This window comes from Ciconia boyciana, chromosome 9 (genome assembly GCF_034638445.1).
Source record: "Ciconia boyciana chromosome 9, ASM3463844v1, whole genome shotgun sequence".
NCBI lineage: Eukaryota > Metazoa > Chordata > Aves > Ciconiiformes > Ciconiidae > Ciconia > Ciconia boyciana.
The window spans coordinates 39,739,448-39,756,204 of NC_132942.1; the positions used below are offsets into that span (position 1 = coordinate 39,739,448).

The 16,757-nt window shown below is 38.3% G+C and overlaps 1 protein-coding gene across 6 annotated transcripts in view; it reads left to right on the forward strand.

Annotated features, from left to right (window-relative positions):
- Positions 1–16,757, forward strand: part of WWOX (WW domain containing oxidoreductase) — a 541,832-nt gene that overhangs the window by 325,185 nt on the left and 199,890 nt on the right. The window contains exon 9 of one of the 6 annotated variants that reach the window (XM_072872394.1): positions 5,136–5,222. The exons of the other annotated variants lie outside the window; for them this stretch is intronic. Coding sequence (XP_072728495.1) covers positions 5,136–5,207 — 72 coding nt within the window. The 3' untranslated portion in view covers positions 5,208–5,222. Of the gene's footprint in view, positions 1–5,135; positions 5,223–16,757 lie in introns of those variants that run through there. 6 annotated transcript variants of the gene reach the window in all.

The following is a 16,757-nucleotide window of genomic DNA, read 5'->3' on the forward strand; positions in this document are numbered from 1 at the left end:
AATGAAGTTTATTTTTTCAAATGTAGTCAGTATAAAAGTTTGTTGAGATACCTTAAATCTTGCTTGGGAAATATAAAGACATCAGTTAAAATGAATTTAAGACAAAGTTAAGAAGAAAGTCAGGCAGCTTGGGTAAGTCATGATACGAAAGGCTGAAATACTTCTAGCATTAAAATGACAGCCAGTGTTGTACATTACTGAAGAGGAAATAGTATGCTATGCAAAATTACGGTACTGCACTGTCTGTGGATACCATTCAGTGCAAGTACCTGGTTGCTGCAAGAGGGCCGCTCTCCTGGATCCTTATTACTGCATATATGGTCTCTTTCCACCACCGAGAACGGCATAACATCTGTATCATGTGGGCCTAAATGAGGCCATGGCACAGTTTTCATCAAACATTACATATATTGTAAGCTAAGGAAAGAAAAGCATGTGATATAATTGGCATTTTTCTGCAGAGCAACTGACAGTGCTTTACAACTTATTTTCAGCAAGTGTTAGGCGGATACTTTCGTTTCTGGGAAGTGACAGTGCCTCATAAAGGAGGACAGTGTAAAGTAGATTAGCTTTTCTAGCAGGAGTAATGCCATTATGACATTCTCTTGGACACTTTTCGTAGTATGCAGGAAAACCTGAGTCCATTTTTTTTAAGATAAATTACAGCACAAGAACAAAAAAAGACAAGTACTCTGTCATCTTGGCATAATGCTAGGGATTTGTGACTATCCATGCGTACTGCCTATACCGTGCTGTACATTTACACAAAGAAGAAATATTACTGGTCTATACTACTGCACCATGTTCAGAATACCATAGTTAATGTAGTGTCCATTAAAGAGTCTTTATTTTCAGTGGCTTTATAACTCTGATAAAAAGTCTTTGTAAGCTTTAATAGGATAGCAGATCAGGCCAGCAGAGAGTTATTTTGCAAAATCTTTAAAATGAAATGTCAACTTAAAAACAAAGTGCTTTTTTGTTATTAGGATAAAACATTTATACAAATGTTAGTGTGCATGTATTGCTGACTCTTGCACACCTATATAAACTTTTTGTTAATTGTGGGAGGAAAAGGGACCTAGAATCAGGAGGTTGTTTTTCTTCATAAACCTTGACTGCATGACATATTTTTTTTAACTTTCCACATGCTCATATTTACTTAGAAGCCAACTGTGTATTGTACTCCAGACACTAAAAAGTTCTTGCAAGTATCATAATTTCAGACAGGGATATTTCTATTAATTTTTTATCTTTTCACTTTAAAGAGTTATAACCTATTCAGGAGAAACATTGTAGGCGTGTGAACATTCATGCTCATGAAAACTGCTACAGCCTCTTTGCCGTTGAAACATGGGGTCAATTTACTGACGTCGAACGGTCCGGCTCTGCTGATTTCACCGAGACCTCACAATCTCTCAGTGATATTGAACTTGGACTGTGATTGGAATGGAAAAGGGGGGATTTACTTTTTCAGTCCCTGATTTCTGCAGCTTTGCTGTAACATCTCTGTACAGCAAGATTGCTGCTATTGCATGTTAGGATAGTTTCCCTTAAGGCTTAAGTCAACAGCAGATTGTTTAGTTTTTCCCATTCCCGGGGCTTCCATTCCTTCCTGTTTTGCCCTTTTTCTCTTGACTTTTAAGAAGAGACACTCCTCCTGCTTTTGTCCCATTTTTCACCTCCAGGAGGTGGTAATTCTATTGCTCAAATGGATTCCTGCTGGTTGCCAACACAACCATGTAATTCTGAGGGGAGAAAAATGCCTTATCTGCAGTTTTGATTTAAAGCAATTTCTTGAAAACATAATAAAGTTTCTCACCAATGGCATTAAAGTTAATAATCCTTAATGTTGAAAAGTGGTGGTTAAAAGAAATGAACGAGCACTTGAAGGTTGCACTCTTTTATTTTAGCAGATAGGGACTCACTTTGGGATAGATTATAGCTGTACCTAGTGCTGGCATGGAGGAGGCAAGTGGAGAGAAGAGTTTCTGGGCCTGTCTTGGTACCTTTCAGAATTGCATCCCATAAGCTTGGGTGAAGGCAAGGCGGTGCCCGGGAAACTCCCATCAAGACTTTTGGTCCCAGAAGGAGATAGCGCTAAGAATGAGAGGAAGAAAAGAAATGTCTGGCTTCTCTCTCCCCCTGCATTTATCAGCCATGCAAAGCACAGAGAGCTGCAACTTCCCCGAAGTGCAGAAGCTTTCTGAGCTCCTCCCAGCACAACTGGACACTTCTGGGCTTTGCTTAATTACTATTTCCATCTTATTTTTTCTTCTGCCTTTTGCATGAAAGAGCATGTGACCTAGATTCAGTCACTAGAAAGTACCTTCCTCTGTGTCCTTGACAAGTGGTAAAATGAGACTCCATTTGACTAAGGAGGGGTATTTTGTTCCTCAATATTCTTTATGCCAGAGTGTCTCCATTTATTTTAAATATCTATTTTCTTTAGCTTTTATTATTGTACCTAATGTATTTTCTTAAAAAAGGCAAGTGCATCTGGCTTCTTTTACTTTAAAGGTTTCCATTATATATATATATGCTTCAAGTTCCTGTTTAAATATCTTTCTAAGCTATGTGAACTTAGGTCCTATAAGCTCACACTTTTTAGTCTGTGAATCAGCTTCTCTGCTTTTCTTAATACCTTTTCAAGTGCTATATTAATATCATTTTATAAGGTGGTGACACAATATTCTGGCTGGGCTTTGCTAGAGAACTAAATAATCCTGTTCTAACTTCACTGAACATGCATTCCCATTCTAGGCAACTGTGGGTATATGCATGTCAAATAGAAGAGATGTGCTGGCTATCACTGTTTTTCCCTGTCACTTCATCTTTTTTTTTTAAACGATGAGTTTACCATTATCCCAAGGTCCTTTTTGAATTCCTTCTGCTCTAAATCAATCAGATTTATCTGGTACTTGTTTACTTCAAACCAATGTGTAGTACTTTACATGTGTCAACATTAATTTCATGTGTCGTGTCAGCCAAGTTAGGGAGGCGGTCCAAACCCTAGCTGTTGTGTTTGGTTTTGGTTTGGTTTTGTTGTTGCTTTTTTTTTTTTTTTTTGCCTCCTCCACGTTTCCCTCTCCCTGCTACTTGTGCAATGTCAGCAAGCACAGCTAGTTTGCAGTTGCTTTTTTTTGACTAGGTCATTTGTCTAGATTAGATACTGCAGAGGTCCGAAGTGCAACCTTTGGGGAACAGCACTTGCTAGGACCCCATAAGCACTGCTTATTTCATGTATGTACACGTGTGTGTGCATCCCAAACTGTACATCACTTGCTCTGAGCTCCCTAACCCAAAAGACTGGGTTAGCTGAATGCTAACCTGCTGCTGCGCCTGCTGTCATCACTGATACAAGCAGCTTTGGGCTTAGCGCTCACAGTTTAAAAGGATTGCTTGATATATTTGGTCAAGGCAAAAATACTTATTTTGGGAAGAAATTCAGTACTATATTTAAAGAATACGCATTTGCACTAATAACCTTGAACACTGCAACACTGTGAGCTGCCACTAATCTGAACAATGTGTTTGAAGTAGCAGGCTCCTTTGGGAGTGTGTCTGCAGGTGTGTATAGTGCTGGATGCACGCATTCATACAGAAATATATCTGCACAAATCATTTCCCAGCAAATTTATAGTGAGACAAAGCTCCATCACTTGAGGCTTTAGCTAAAAGTGTTCTGATATTCTGAGAAAATTATGTCTTCATTTGTGAAGCGGTCATTTTTAGCAACAACCTCCCAAAATGAGTAGGTTGGGGTCTTGAATCTCTTAAATTCTTGCCAGTTGCTGTCTAGCAGATTACTACTGCATTAATTCTCATACAGGCTGTCTGTTAGGAGAATAGAGATTATTTTAGATGTTACACACTAAGGTTTAAGTTGACAGATTTAACAGCTATTTATCTCTAGGGAAAGTAGTCTTTCTAACTTTTTGAGTTAGCAAATGCTCCCTGCTGATACCCATTGCTCTTCTATATGTGTGCCAGGCCCCCTGGAAGTAATTAGCAGCAGGATAAATACCTGGAAGATTATAAGGTTTACATTTTATTAAACATTTTTGAATTTCAATACCTTCCTTGTCATGAAAGCACTTCTGATAGTGTGCATACACCCTCTAATAATGGCAGGAATCATATTACTCTCGGGCATTTATCAGCATTGGTACCATTTTGCCCCTGCAAAATTATTCTGTGATTTATTTTTAAAAGCAATAATCTGAAGGATGCAGCAGTACTTAACACAGCAGAGATAAGATAAGGCAAAATTAGTGAACAATTAATGTAAAAGGTTTTATTTAGTTCTTCAGTTGAATTTGTATAAAAAAGTATTTATTTGTTGTAATCCACTTTGAATGAAGTGCAGCTAATTAATCTGTAACTCAGTCTTTCAAGTGGCACTGCTGTTGAACAGGCAGATGGTCTAGTTTCTCAAGACTGAGATTTACCACATTGGTCACCCCAAACTATTTTAAATAAAAATAAGCATTTATGTGAATTTACCAGGACCCACCCACATTATTCTTTCACGTTTCTCTACAAGTCCTCCTTAGATTGCCAAGTTGTCTGGCAGGTCCCAGTTTCCCTGCAGGTTGTGGTGGCTGTATTAGAGCCAGCTGTGCTTTTTTGCAGATGTTTGATGGACAGTTACAAGTTAGGGTGATTGGCTTGTTAGTTGCAGGAAGGGAGCAGAGTTTCACTATGGCACAGAGTCATATAAGAAATAGAGCAAAGCGAACCATGAAAACTTATAATTTGTATTGGCATCATAACAGTTAGTGTACACAAAGCTGTGAGAATCCCAGAAGACTGCACCAAGAGTTTCTAAATTGTCTTGGGAAAACAAAAGCAGCCTTTACCTCTCAGGAGGATTTTTTTTCATATCCTACTTTTCTTGATAGGGAACACCAAATGCGACACCACAGAAGTCTTGTGGGATACAAGCAAAAACCTGTATGATATACCTCCTGCTGGAATCTGTGCGGTCTCCGTGACCTGTACATCACTGAGTTTAAACAGGACTTCCAAGGGCTGCTTTCTGGGATGGGCAGTGTTCATCTCAAGCAAGTGGTGTTGATTCTATTTAACAACTTCTAATTTAATTTTATTTTATCTTTTTTTTTCTTGTTACTTAGAAAGAAATTTCTGTGAAAATGAAGCCACACATTCTTCTCTTGGACATTTGTCTTCTCCTGCCTGAAATGTAGTTCAGAGTTTATTAAACAAGCCAGAAAATTGCATGCTATCTCAAGAATGTGACTATTTGCTATTCTTCCTGAGATATGCCATATGCTTAGTTATGTTGTCTCAGTAGAGGAAAGGTCTGCTGTTAATGACTGCATTAATGTTATCGTATAATTTTTATTGGGTGATTCTCTTATCAGACAGTATGAATGTATGTTATATTTGGTCAGTGCATAATATTCTTGGTGGGGGAGGAAAATCTACAGTCCTTTATGAAAATAATGGGTTGTTTCTAACTGAGAAGTCAGTGTTTTGGTGTTACTGATGGCATGCGAAACACAAAACATGCCATCATTTCCTAGGGTTTCGTAACAACAGCGTGAGTTCTGCATCTGCTTAATTTTCACAGTTGCAATGTATTAGACAAAGCCAATACAGAAATCATGAGACAAACTGGTTAAATGCAGTATCAAAATGACTATTTTCAAAATAGTTTTGGTCATCAAACAGAAAAACACTTGTAATGTATTTGCCTGTTACTAATCACAAGGAAGATGCTGAAGCACACATCTTTACAGGAGAGCTTAATATTGACATAACAGTGAAATCTGGTCTTTTCTCATGCAAATCCTGAAAATATATACATAATTATATACATATATACAATATTTTGCATAGGCAAATACATATTTAATACAAGTATGTTTTGCCTTAAAGTATACAAAGCTTCCTGTCTCTATATAAAGTGTTTTTTTCTGCTGGTTTGCTTTAACTGTGCAGTGTTTCAGTATGTCGTGTGCTTGAGACGGTGTTCATTTCAGTCAGTGAGAAGGCTTCTTTTCAGCGGCATTTGGGGGCAGATATGTGGCAGGGATAAGAAAGCAGAAAATGAGATCTTACAAAGAAAGTCATTAACGTTGCCATTTTCAAAATAACAACAGAAAAGTGGGAGCTGTAGAAAGATTTTCACCTTGAAGGTTTTTCTGGGTTTGTTTTGGTTTGTGTCTTGTATGCAGCATGAAAATGCATATGTATTTGAAAATATAAAAGAAGGAAAATCTATGATTAAAAACTGGTCTTTTCTCTGCTGCATGGAATGTGTTAATATTTGCAACAGTTGTAAGCGTGTTTTAGTAAAACCATTATGAACTACTGTATGGAATAGGACACCCCATTATGTCACTGATAAAAGTGAAACAATTGAATGTGACCCAAGGGTGGATTATTGCCACCAAGCAATGTAACAGAATGTGCATTACAGTTAGTGTAATTGCACAGCTAACTGATTTCCTTTCCTTTAAATTAAAATTGCAGTATGAAACTACATTATCTAATTTTGCTTACCAAGACATTTAGGAACTGTTTGCAAAGTAGAGCAGACTTGAAGTAATGTGAAGAAATGGGGGGAAAAAACCCTTCTCGCATAAATTATTTTCTACGAGCAACTTAAAGTTCTGGACTGACGAATTCTGGCAAACTAGAACAAACTTTGCACAGAAGGCAAATAAACGTTCATTGTTCCACAATCCAAACACAATTATATGAAACTGCAAAAGTCAAATTGGTTACAATTTACTCAACATTTAATGAAACTAAGGAAGAAAAGAAATGATGGAAAAATGGTTTGTATAGATTCTTCGCTTTTGTTTGAGATAATTTCTTCTCTGTCTGGATAGAGGAAAACTCAAGGGACAACAGATTCAAAGCCTTGTGCTATATGCAGAAAGTCTGCTATTGAGTTATTAACAAGCCAAGACCCATTAATTAATCTTATTCCTGTATTTTTTGTTGTGTTTATAATCTCTATCCCCTTCTAGTGTGTTACACTTCCCAAAAATGTTTGTATATTTTAAAAGCTAATATAATCTTAAAATACCAACTACCACAAAACTGAAAAGCTACCAGAATATTTTGGCTCTTTTTTCCAAGTTGGGAAACGCATAAGACACAAAACAAAATAGATACAGAACTTGGCTGAACTTTACATGAATTTTGCCAATGAAAGCTTGCAAAATACAGCCAACTTGGCTATTAAAAAGAGCCCTTGAGCCAGCACTAATTATGTCAACAAGTAGTTCGTGCTCAGTCCTCACTGAGTCCTGCACTTTTATAGGATGGGAGAATGAATGTCATGTATGGAGGGAGCCGAGCAGCTGCTTCGTTTACCATTACTCCATTTAAGGGTGTGCTAACCTTGCAACAACCTAGTGACATCACCATTTTTCACCTTATTCCTTTCTCATGGGGTATGTCTTCACAATAAGCCCGAGGTGAAAAGGTTTCCTCGGCAGGCAGACAGCCTGCATGACAAATGTGCTGAGGAGTCAAAGAAAATTTTAACCTGCCCTACCTAGCCATAGTCACTTTTTGCACCTAGGAGCAAAGTGATAAATGTTTTTCTTCCAAAACAGGGAGGGGTGTAAGGGAGAAGGCAGGGAAAAAGAACAAGTAGGATATGCTACATATGATATTGTGCTAAATGGATCTGCATACCTGTGTTTCTTTTCCCCTCAGGTAAGCAAGCAGTGTGCCTGACCACTTACATCTTGATTATGGTGTTCATACAAGGGGATGCTCTTTGTTTGAAAAATCTGTGCGGTATTTCTGCGTTAAACTGACTGATGTTATACTCACCTTGGCAACACTAGGGAGCTCTGATTTCGGCTGTGCTTTTTTAGTCAGTTTACTGCATGTGTATTGTGTCCTAATCATTTAGAAAACATTTTCACACAGAACTAAGAAGTCATTGTAATTTTGTGATACCCTCTCACTCCAGCACAATGCCTGATTTTCCATAGGTGATTTCAAATTTCCTAAGGTACATTGCATTATATTCGGTTGTGTCCTAAACTAAATTCAGGCATAAGCAAGGCTCACGAGGCTGTACAGTTGCTCATCCACAAAATGCTTGGCTTAAGAACAGTCATTTTAAAATACGGTATAAAATTGACTTTGAGGGCAGTGTAGACATAGCTATATCATTTCTGTGGCTACTTTTAGTTATGAAATAAGTAAAGATGTGATCCGAGAGTTTATACAGCATTTTTCTGTAGCGAACTCGGGAATGACATGCAGGTGGCAAAGCAGTGAAGGGTGAAATCTTTGTCTTGCACTGTTCTGCAGGGGCAAAGTCCAGCCAGAGCTCCTCAGCTGAACCGAGTTTGCTGGTGGAAGGTATTTGTGTCTGTCCTACGAACATGGTAGCGATCTCTTCGATGGGAAGGGTTGCGTTATTGCGTGCCTGCCTGCGTCCCTTGCCTTCTCCCCAGAGCAGTGCTCTGTCACGATTGGAATGAGCACCGTAGTGTCACCCATGACTTCAGCAGTCATGACTAATGTGCTTATCCTGCACCCAGGCCAGTGAAACGATTCATGTGTAATCTCAGCACCACGATTTCCCAACACAAGAGAGACCTGATGTAACAAGCAGGGTAATTTAAACCTGAAAAAAGTGGATCAATGGAACAGATTAAGGATTAGGATATCAGGATGAATCTTCAGGAGATGTGTCGGGGTCAGAGAGCAGGTGACATGAAGGTACCCTGACCGGTCCAGGCACACAGCTCTGCATTTAGACTGCCTCTCTGTGTTTCTGTCAGTTGTAAAGTTTTGTGGACATGTAATATGCATAAAGTGTGTGCATGTGTATCTGCATAATATGTCTATACAACCTGCACTGTAAAACGTACCAAACATCCAGATGAAGAAAGATCTTCAACACTGTAGATTTTGTTATGCACTGTATAGTAGACTTTTCAGATATTTTAATTGTCATGTTAAGATTTTAGATGTAAAACCATCATGATTGAACAAACAGGCTTTTAGCTAATTTAAGTTAGAATAAAAGTGAGCATTTCAAAGCTGTAGGGTGGGAATAGCTCATAAATGAAGCATTTTTCCCCTTAGGGATATAATCAGAATGCAGAAAAATCCCTGTAGGAAAGACATTCATAAATTAGAAAAAAAATTGCTAAACAGAAGCATCATATTGCCAGATATTAAGCTGGAGCTATGCTAAAAGAACCCTGGCCTTGTTTGTAAAGTTGTGAATAAATCTGTTAAAAATAATTGAATTTATATTTAACTTGAAAAACAGGGTAAGATCTTTTATTCTGCACTTATAAGTTAGAATACACTTTCAGTTGCTCTTAGTTATCTCAAATTAAATCTTAAATTGAGCTTGTGGTTCTGTGAATTAATACTCTGGCCTTTCAGCTCTTTTGCTGAGGTCATTCAAATCTAATGGTAGAAATGGTCACAGGGTCAAGTCTTGGTATGTAGAGTATAGAAATGGTTTAATGATGCCAGCAGATGTTTGCATTCTGCATGTTGGAGTTGTAATGCACTGTGGGCTCTGTGAAGGCACTTGATTATCACATTATTATATCTTCATTCTATCTGAATTGTGAGGTAGGGAATAAGAAAGCATTAAAATAAGGTGAAGGTTCTGCCTTAAACCAACAAAAATAAGCAAAATCAGAGTTAATTTTCTACCTACGCCCTTCTTAACTGTCCCTATTGTGCTTAGTCATTGTCAGGGTCCTGGGAGGTTGCATAAACTTAAATAAATAGGCTGCAGTTGGCTAGAAAAATTGAGACACGTAAGAATGACTTTCAAATGCTTTGGGTTTACCCATTATAAGTCAGAACTTAAGTATTACATTTATAGACTTTATATCTAGTTCTCTATTAATGTCATAATTCTGTAAAAGGTTGAAAATATCCATGAATATGAAAATATTAATAACCAAGGAGCCAATAAAGAATTGTAAAGTGCCAGGCAGGTTCTGTCATATGAACTCAACACTGTTAATATAAATAAGTGCAGATTTTATATAAAAATGTTATGAGAACAGGACATGCATTACACAGTAGCCAGTTTTAATAATTTGTTGATTATAAAGATATTAAAAATCAAGGAAACATACAGAATTGCAAACTGCACTGGAAAGCAAAAGCTTTTAAATACAGAATTGCATTCTTAATGCTTTTTTATTCTTTCTTGTTTAAATTTGACCTCTATTCCACCTCCTCCTAAACCACATTGTTCCAAAAGGGCTTGTGTTTTTCCACTCAGAAACACAACTTAGCCAACATCACTAAACAGAAGGGATCCCAGGACGGCTACATTCCTGTAGTTTGTTTTTAATGACATTTTGCAAAACCATATTCCTAGGCTAAAAATCATATATGGAGTCTCGTCCTTTCATTTGTAGCAATTTTACAAATAATTTCATAGTACTTTTAAAAGCAAATAAATGAAACATGACTAAAAGCTGACAAGCCTTTTGTTTAGCCATTCTGCGTAACACCAGAATGGGGTATTTACTGCTGCCATGAGTTTTATTTTATGTATCTTTCCTAGTTCATCGCTGACAGCTTTCTCCTTGGTCTATACAGGTAATTATAGCCAGCCGTGATGATTGTTATTAAGCATACAGCAGTAGCAGCTCTTCACAAATGTACTGCGAGTTGAAGCTACTGCATTGTAAGTTTACCCTGTAATAATGTGTTTAGCAGACTCGAAGGGAATGAATCTGTGACACTGCATAGCTGTAAACTGCAATAACTTCGGAAGTCAATGAGGGCTCAGTATCGTGACACACAGTCTGTATGATATCTATTTCAAAGGCTACTTCCAAACTATACTTTCCTTCTCAAAAGGTCTGCGCACACCGGTGTTACCCGTGCTTGCTGTAGAGGGCAAAGTGTGTCTGCTGGCTGTTTGCTATGTTTGGAGCTAACAGACTGTAGTCAAGGGGAATGAGCAGCCGTCCTCTGGGTCTTCCATCACTATCATTGCAAATACATAAATAACCTAAATTCTGATTCCAAAGCCAAAAGCTACCTTCAGATTCACCTCTGCAGTCTTGTTGAAAACAATGTATGAACTAGCAGAGAGCCCTGTGTTGACTTTTAATTCCCCGGTGCATTTGCTATGCTGCCATTTGTGCTTGTGCAAGTGTCCATGGAACGGGAGGGGAAGAGGGAGCATCTTTTTCTCTCTGAAAGTCGTTGACAAAACCTGCACGAGAAGTAGTACAGTGAAAGTATTAAAAGATCCCTCAGAAGGAAGCTGCACTTGAGCTTGCCGTATTGTTATGCCGCACATTAGTGTAGAACGCTGTGGTGAAGTGTGATAAATTTGGTTCTTCTACACTGTATTATCACTTTGTTGCTTAAGTGGTCTTGTGAAAAAAGGCGACAGCAGTACATAACGGACAGTACAATTTAAGTCCATCTACAGCACATTTTTTCTAATGTGAAATCTTGTTACCATTTGTCAGCCAGGAGATGTATTTTGACAATCAAGAGATACTGTGCAGGTGGTTGAAATAATTTTGATGTGTTTGATTTTTTTTTTTCCAATGCATGCTGATTAATCCTAGGTTCATATATCACACCAAATTGGAAAATGCAGCCTACCTGTATGATGAATGTGTTTAGAAAGGTTTAAAGTTTTATTTGCTGAGACATCAGTGCCCTTGAAGGCTGTGGACCGACTGGATCCAGGATTGCGAATACAATCCCCTCTCCCTCTCAAATGCCCCCTCCCTCGCTGCCCCACTCCCTCCTGGGGGGACTGAAACCCGTCATGCACTGCAGGCTGAGGTGGGAGCGCTAGCCCAGACTAAGTTTACATTAACCCCAAAGATCGAAATGAATTAGAGAATTTTCTATTGCAAACTTTTCTGTTAGTAGACTGCGGGGGCGGCCGCCTACAATAAAGGGAAAAGGCAGGAAGGCAGTGATGAGCAACTGGAGGACGTGCGTTGTTCCTGAGAAGTAGCGGGTGGTAACCTTAGTCTTTATGCAGATAAAACTGTCTACCTATAGCCTCAGTAGGAAGATCTTCAGAAGACCCTGTAGATGTGATCCAAGTGAAGCGCAAGTATGCTTAAAGGTCCAAAGTAATAATAAGTAGCAATTAAATGTGCATCCATTTCACCTGTGGACTTAGTTGTCAAGTTTTTTTGATGTCTTTGTGCAGGGAAATGCATCGGTACCCACAGATTTATTGGCATTATGTCATTATCATAAAATTGTAAATGAGCGTTTCCCTTTCCTCCCCCCTCACGAGTGCAGAGGAATCACAAGCAGTGATTCTGGTCATTATGTGCAAGAAGAAGGGATAACTGAAACAAAGAGGGATCGTGTTGTACAGGCTACTTTTTATCTTCAGTCAGCTGGTTTGCAAATAAAGGGATAAATATGCATTGCCAGAAAATGTATTATTCTTTTATTTTTCTTTAAATACTGTGGGATCTCTCCCTTCTTCCACCAGGAGACCTACAAGGTCGCCAAATTAAACCTTTATACAATCCAAAAATTGAATCTTAGTACATCCATTTTCCTAATACAATTTCTGCAATACCTATCGGTGCTGACAGTTTTGGTCACATATCTCTATTGTGCTGTTCAGTTTTATTTGACAGTGCAGGATGGCATCAGCATGTATTGGAGGTAACATCTGAGCTGTGGCTGATCTCTTGGGACTGCTGTACTACTTTACCTCCTTGCCATCATAAATGGATGTTTCTGTCATTCCCTAAGATTTCCTCCTGGGTTAGGCATCTTTCTTTAATTATTAATCAAAAGCAGTGTAACAATCATTGCAAACAAATGTATCACTGTACTGAAGCAAGTATGTTAGATGGGATGTTGGTAGTATTAGTGGAACAAGATTTGGATGTAAAGGTTGTGATCTTGTCTTTTTCACATCTGCTTGATACATAAATTATTATGCTAGTCTGAGTATTGTATTTCCCTGCTGCAAAAAGAGAAAAATAAATGCAGTAGGCTAGCTTCTTCTGCAGCATTCAAACTGAACAAAGGCCAAGTGACTTATGCAAAGCCATTCCTGAAATCTGTGACATAGCTAGGACAAAAATGTCCCAAGTTGAATGCAACCATATGCTTACTATGGGGAAAAAAAGAGTGCACAGTTATAGATATGCAAAATCCAATTGCTTTTTGTTTGACTTGAGACTAGTTTATGAACTTCTATTGTCCTTAGTTTTCACATATGTTTTACTTGCAACAGTCATGCTTTCCGAAGGAAATCTACGTTTGATACTTCTTTTTTTCTAGGCGCACATCTGTGCATCACTGTTCAGTTCCCAGTTTGCATGCACTCACACAGGTCTCACTTCAGGCATGGGATCCTCAAACTGTACCTGGGAAATGTCTGCTTTAAATTAAGTACCTCTTGGTAGAGCTTAAGTTAAAGAAAAATCTCAAACTGCTGTAGTCAGCATGGAGCCACTTCGTGTTTTCCCCTGCAGACCCGAGGTTAAAGGTGTGGGCAATGCATGTGGGTGTCTGAGAGGGAGCGCTGTGCCAGGCTTGGGCACACACCTCTCCTCTAGCAAAACTCTCCGGCTGTGTTCCCCCGTTGCATTTCCCCCTGAGTGCACAGAGACATCCCGGAGAGCTTTGGGCTTTGTAAGGGGCTGCAGTGTCTGGTGGTGCACAGCCCCATCGCCTGCCTCCTCCTCCCATCCCTCGACCAGTTCAACTGGTTTATCTGGAGGGGAAGATGGGGTTTCATCACTAAAAACTGCTACTCATTGTCTTAGAAATAGAATATCAATATAAAAGACATACGTTTTCACAGAAACAAAGCGATGGGTTCATTTGGTTTGCATTCACAGCATTAGCTTAATCCTGCTGTTGAATACGCAGATGCACAAAGCTGTGGCTCTATCTAATAAAATACATGTGATCAAATCTGAACTGCTTGTCTCTTTGAGACATTCATTTAATGCATACATTTAATATACTTTTCTTTGATAAAACTCTTATTAGGTGTTGAAGACGTTGCCATCTTAAATATCAGACTAAGGATATTTACTGACTCCTGCAAATCAGTCATTCTATTGAAGATGTTTATTAAGCTCCAAAATAAATGATCCGTATTTCATTGTGTGCAATATATATGGGTACAGTACATTGCATCGTAGTGTTTAATTCTTTTCTTCTTGAATTTCTTACAGGTATCAGTCTTGACTGAAGTAGAGTCAGGCTGTCTATTTTAATATTAGCATAACAGTATAGAAACTACCAAAAAGGAACTGCTGGCATATGAACATTAGTTTTCCTTTATGTTCACTCAAATTGTCACAAATGTTCTACCTCCTTCAACAAGCCTCTTGCTATTATATAATAATATAAATATCTGCATTTATTGAAAAATCATTTGTGTAGCTCATAGTCATGCTTTTAGAGGTACTGAATGTAGGCCCTTATGCTGGGAATTAATAATGTCCTCATTCTCCTGTTAACCTCATGTCTGCTTTATAGGAAGCAGAGGGCAAACTTTCCAGAGCAACTGAAAACTGCTAGGTACACTGCTCGTAATGAAACTTGTATGAATTCTTCCGTAGGCTGATTTGTAAAATGCACACCGAAATACTAGAATGATTCCAAATTTTGACTTTCTACTCCCAGGAAAAAAAAAAAAGTGAGCTGTGCTGTTTTAATGCAAATATTTTAATCTGTCTGGTTTGAAAATGCTTTCTTCCTTAAATACTACTGCATTTCGAATATAATCACTACATGGTAATGAGGAAGAGGTCAAGGTTCTAGTTTTGCATTTCTTTCTCAGTATCATTTACAGGATTCAGCCTCTGTACTTTTCAAAATATGTGACCCCAACCTGGCTCCCTCTCTTTTTATAGGGCTTAACCTCACCTACCTGTCCCAGTCTTGAGAACAGAGAAGTGTGAATCAGGTGATGTTTGTAAAGGTTTAGGAAGCCATGGACTATTAAAAAGATACTTAAACAAATAAGGAATTGATGTTAGCTTGTAAGAATATCCCAACTAAATTTTCTTGATTTTATCTTAATATAAATAAAAAATAAGTATGTGATATTCATGTGGGAATTACAGCGATTTCTAGGTAATTTGAGCTTATCAGTAAAAGAATGCATGTGATACACTTCTTTTAAATTATTAGCTAGATCTGTCTTTAATATGCATTCGATATAACGTATTTAAATGTTATTCTGAAAGGATTTTTAAACAGCAAAATTAATTACAAATTGAATATTTGAAAATGTTAATGATTGTTAAAAAACATAAAACCTTCCAGGAGTTCATGGAAATAGATGCTTCTGTGTATAACAAGACATGGATGCTTTTAAAAAATGCCTAGATTGTGGGTGCTACTTCTATTTCGATTAATAAACCCTTGAGGTATTTTTATTTGCATAAAACATGAAAGATGTGAACTACACGCAAACAGTCAGCATCCAAATTCCAAGTGCTCTGAATAGGTCCCTCGGTCTCAGATTCACATGAGACATTTCTGTCTGATGTCATCAAAATACATGCAGAAAACTATACTACCTTTTCAGTTTTGTTGTGGGATTTTTGAACATCAAGATTTTTAACAGGATACGTGGAAAGATGGTAATTAGTAATTGCCCTTGCAAATGTTATGCATCTCAGAATCATTTGTCCACAACATTTAAATATCTGTGATATAGTGGGAGAAGTAGTTTAGGGGTAAAGGAAGAATAATTCAGGAAGGTTTTCCCGGTAACTGGTACAGGGTTGAGTTTGGGTGCAACAGCAGCACTGACACAGGTGACATAACTCCAGGAAAGGACGAATCCTGCAAGTGCTTCTGCACTGTGGTGCATTCTGGCCAGTCCTAGAGACAGCGCCTTGGGATGCACCTGGGTGACATTACTCAAAATACTCTGCTGGGAGAGGAACGGCTGCACAAATGCTGGTTTGCCTATGCTGGTGGCATGCGGGAGTCCAGGGGGTGAGAGGCTGAAACAGGAGCTGTAAGGAGGGCAGAGGAGGCTAATATCTAGAGGATGAGAAAAATCATGGGGGAGTACAGATGTTTCTGAAGTTGTATGAGGGCGATTGTCGAAATCAAGGATAAAAGACAGAGAAATGCTAATAAAAGGTTCAGTGTCAAAGCTGGGAACTCAAAATTGGATGCCTGGTTCCGTATTTAAGCAACTAACGTGGCATTTAAATTTATAAAATGCATATTTACAAGCTTAAATAAATGCTTATGCCACTGATGGGAAGAGGATTGGGGCACTTGAAAACATCTCTCCCAAATGCTGGGATTCACCTTCGCTTTTGCTGTGTGAAAGATTGTGAGAGAGATTCCTTGCTCAGTGGTAAAACTGAATTTAAACCTCGGGTTGCACAATAAGAACCTAATGAATTGCAGAATGTGCCTCTCTACTCTGAAAAAGAGTAAAGGAACATGAGCAATCTTGGACTGTATGTAAATTGTTTCATTGTACCTGCTAAATATAACATGAAAAACTTGAGACATAAAATGTCACCTGCTCTTATCGAGCTTCGAAGAGATTACCTCTTAACAGAAGTTTCGTTTTCATTTCCTCCAACATTTACTGAAGTGAACGAGGGCCGTGACTCCTTTATTTCCTAATCCTAGCCAGCAACTTGCTTTTTTCTGTGTTTTATGTCATTCCATATGACATTGCATCAAGGCAATTCAGTGCTGCATGCAGTTGAACCAAAAGCAATTTAAGTCAAAAATGGACAAATATGGATGTCATTTATAAAGCTTGTTCA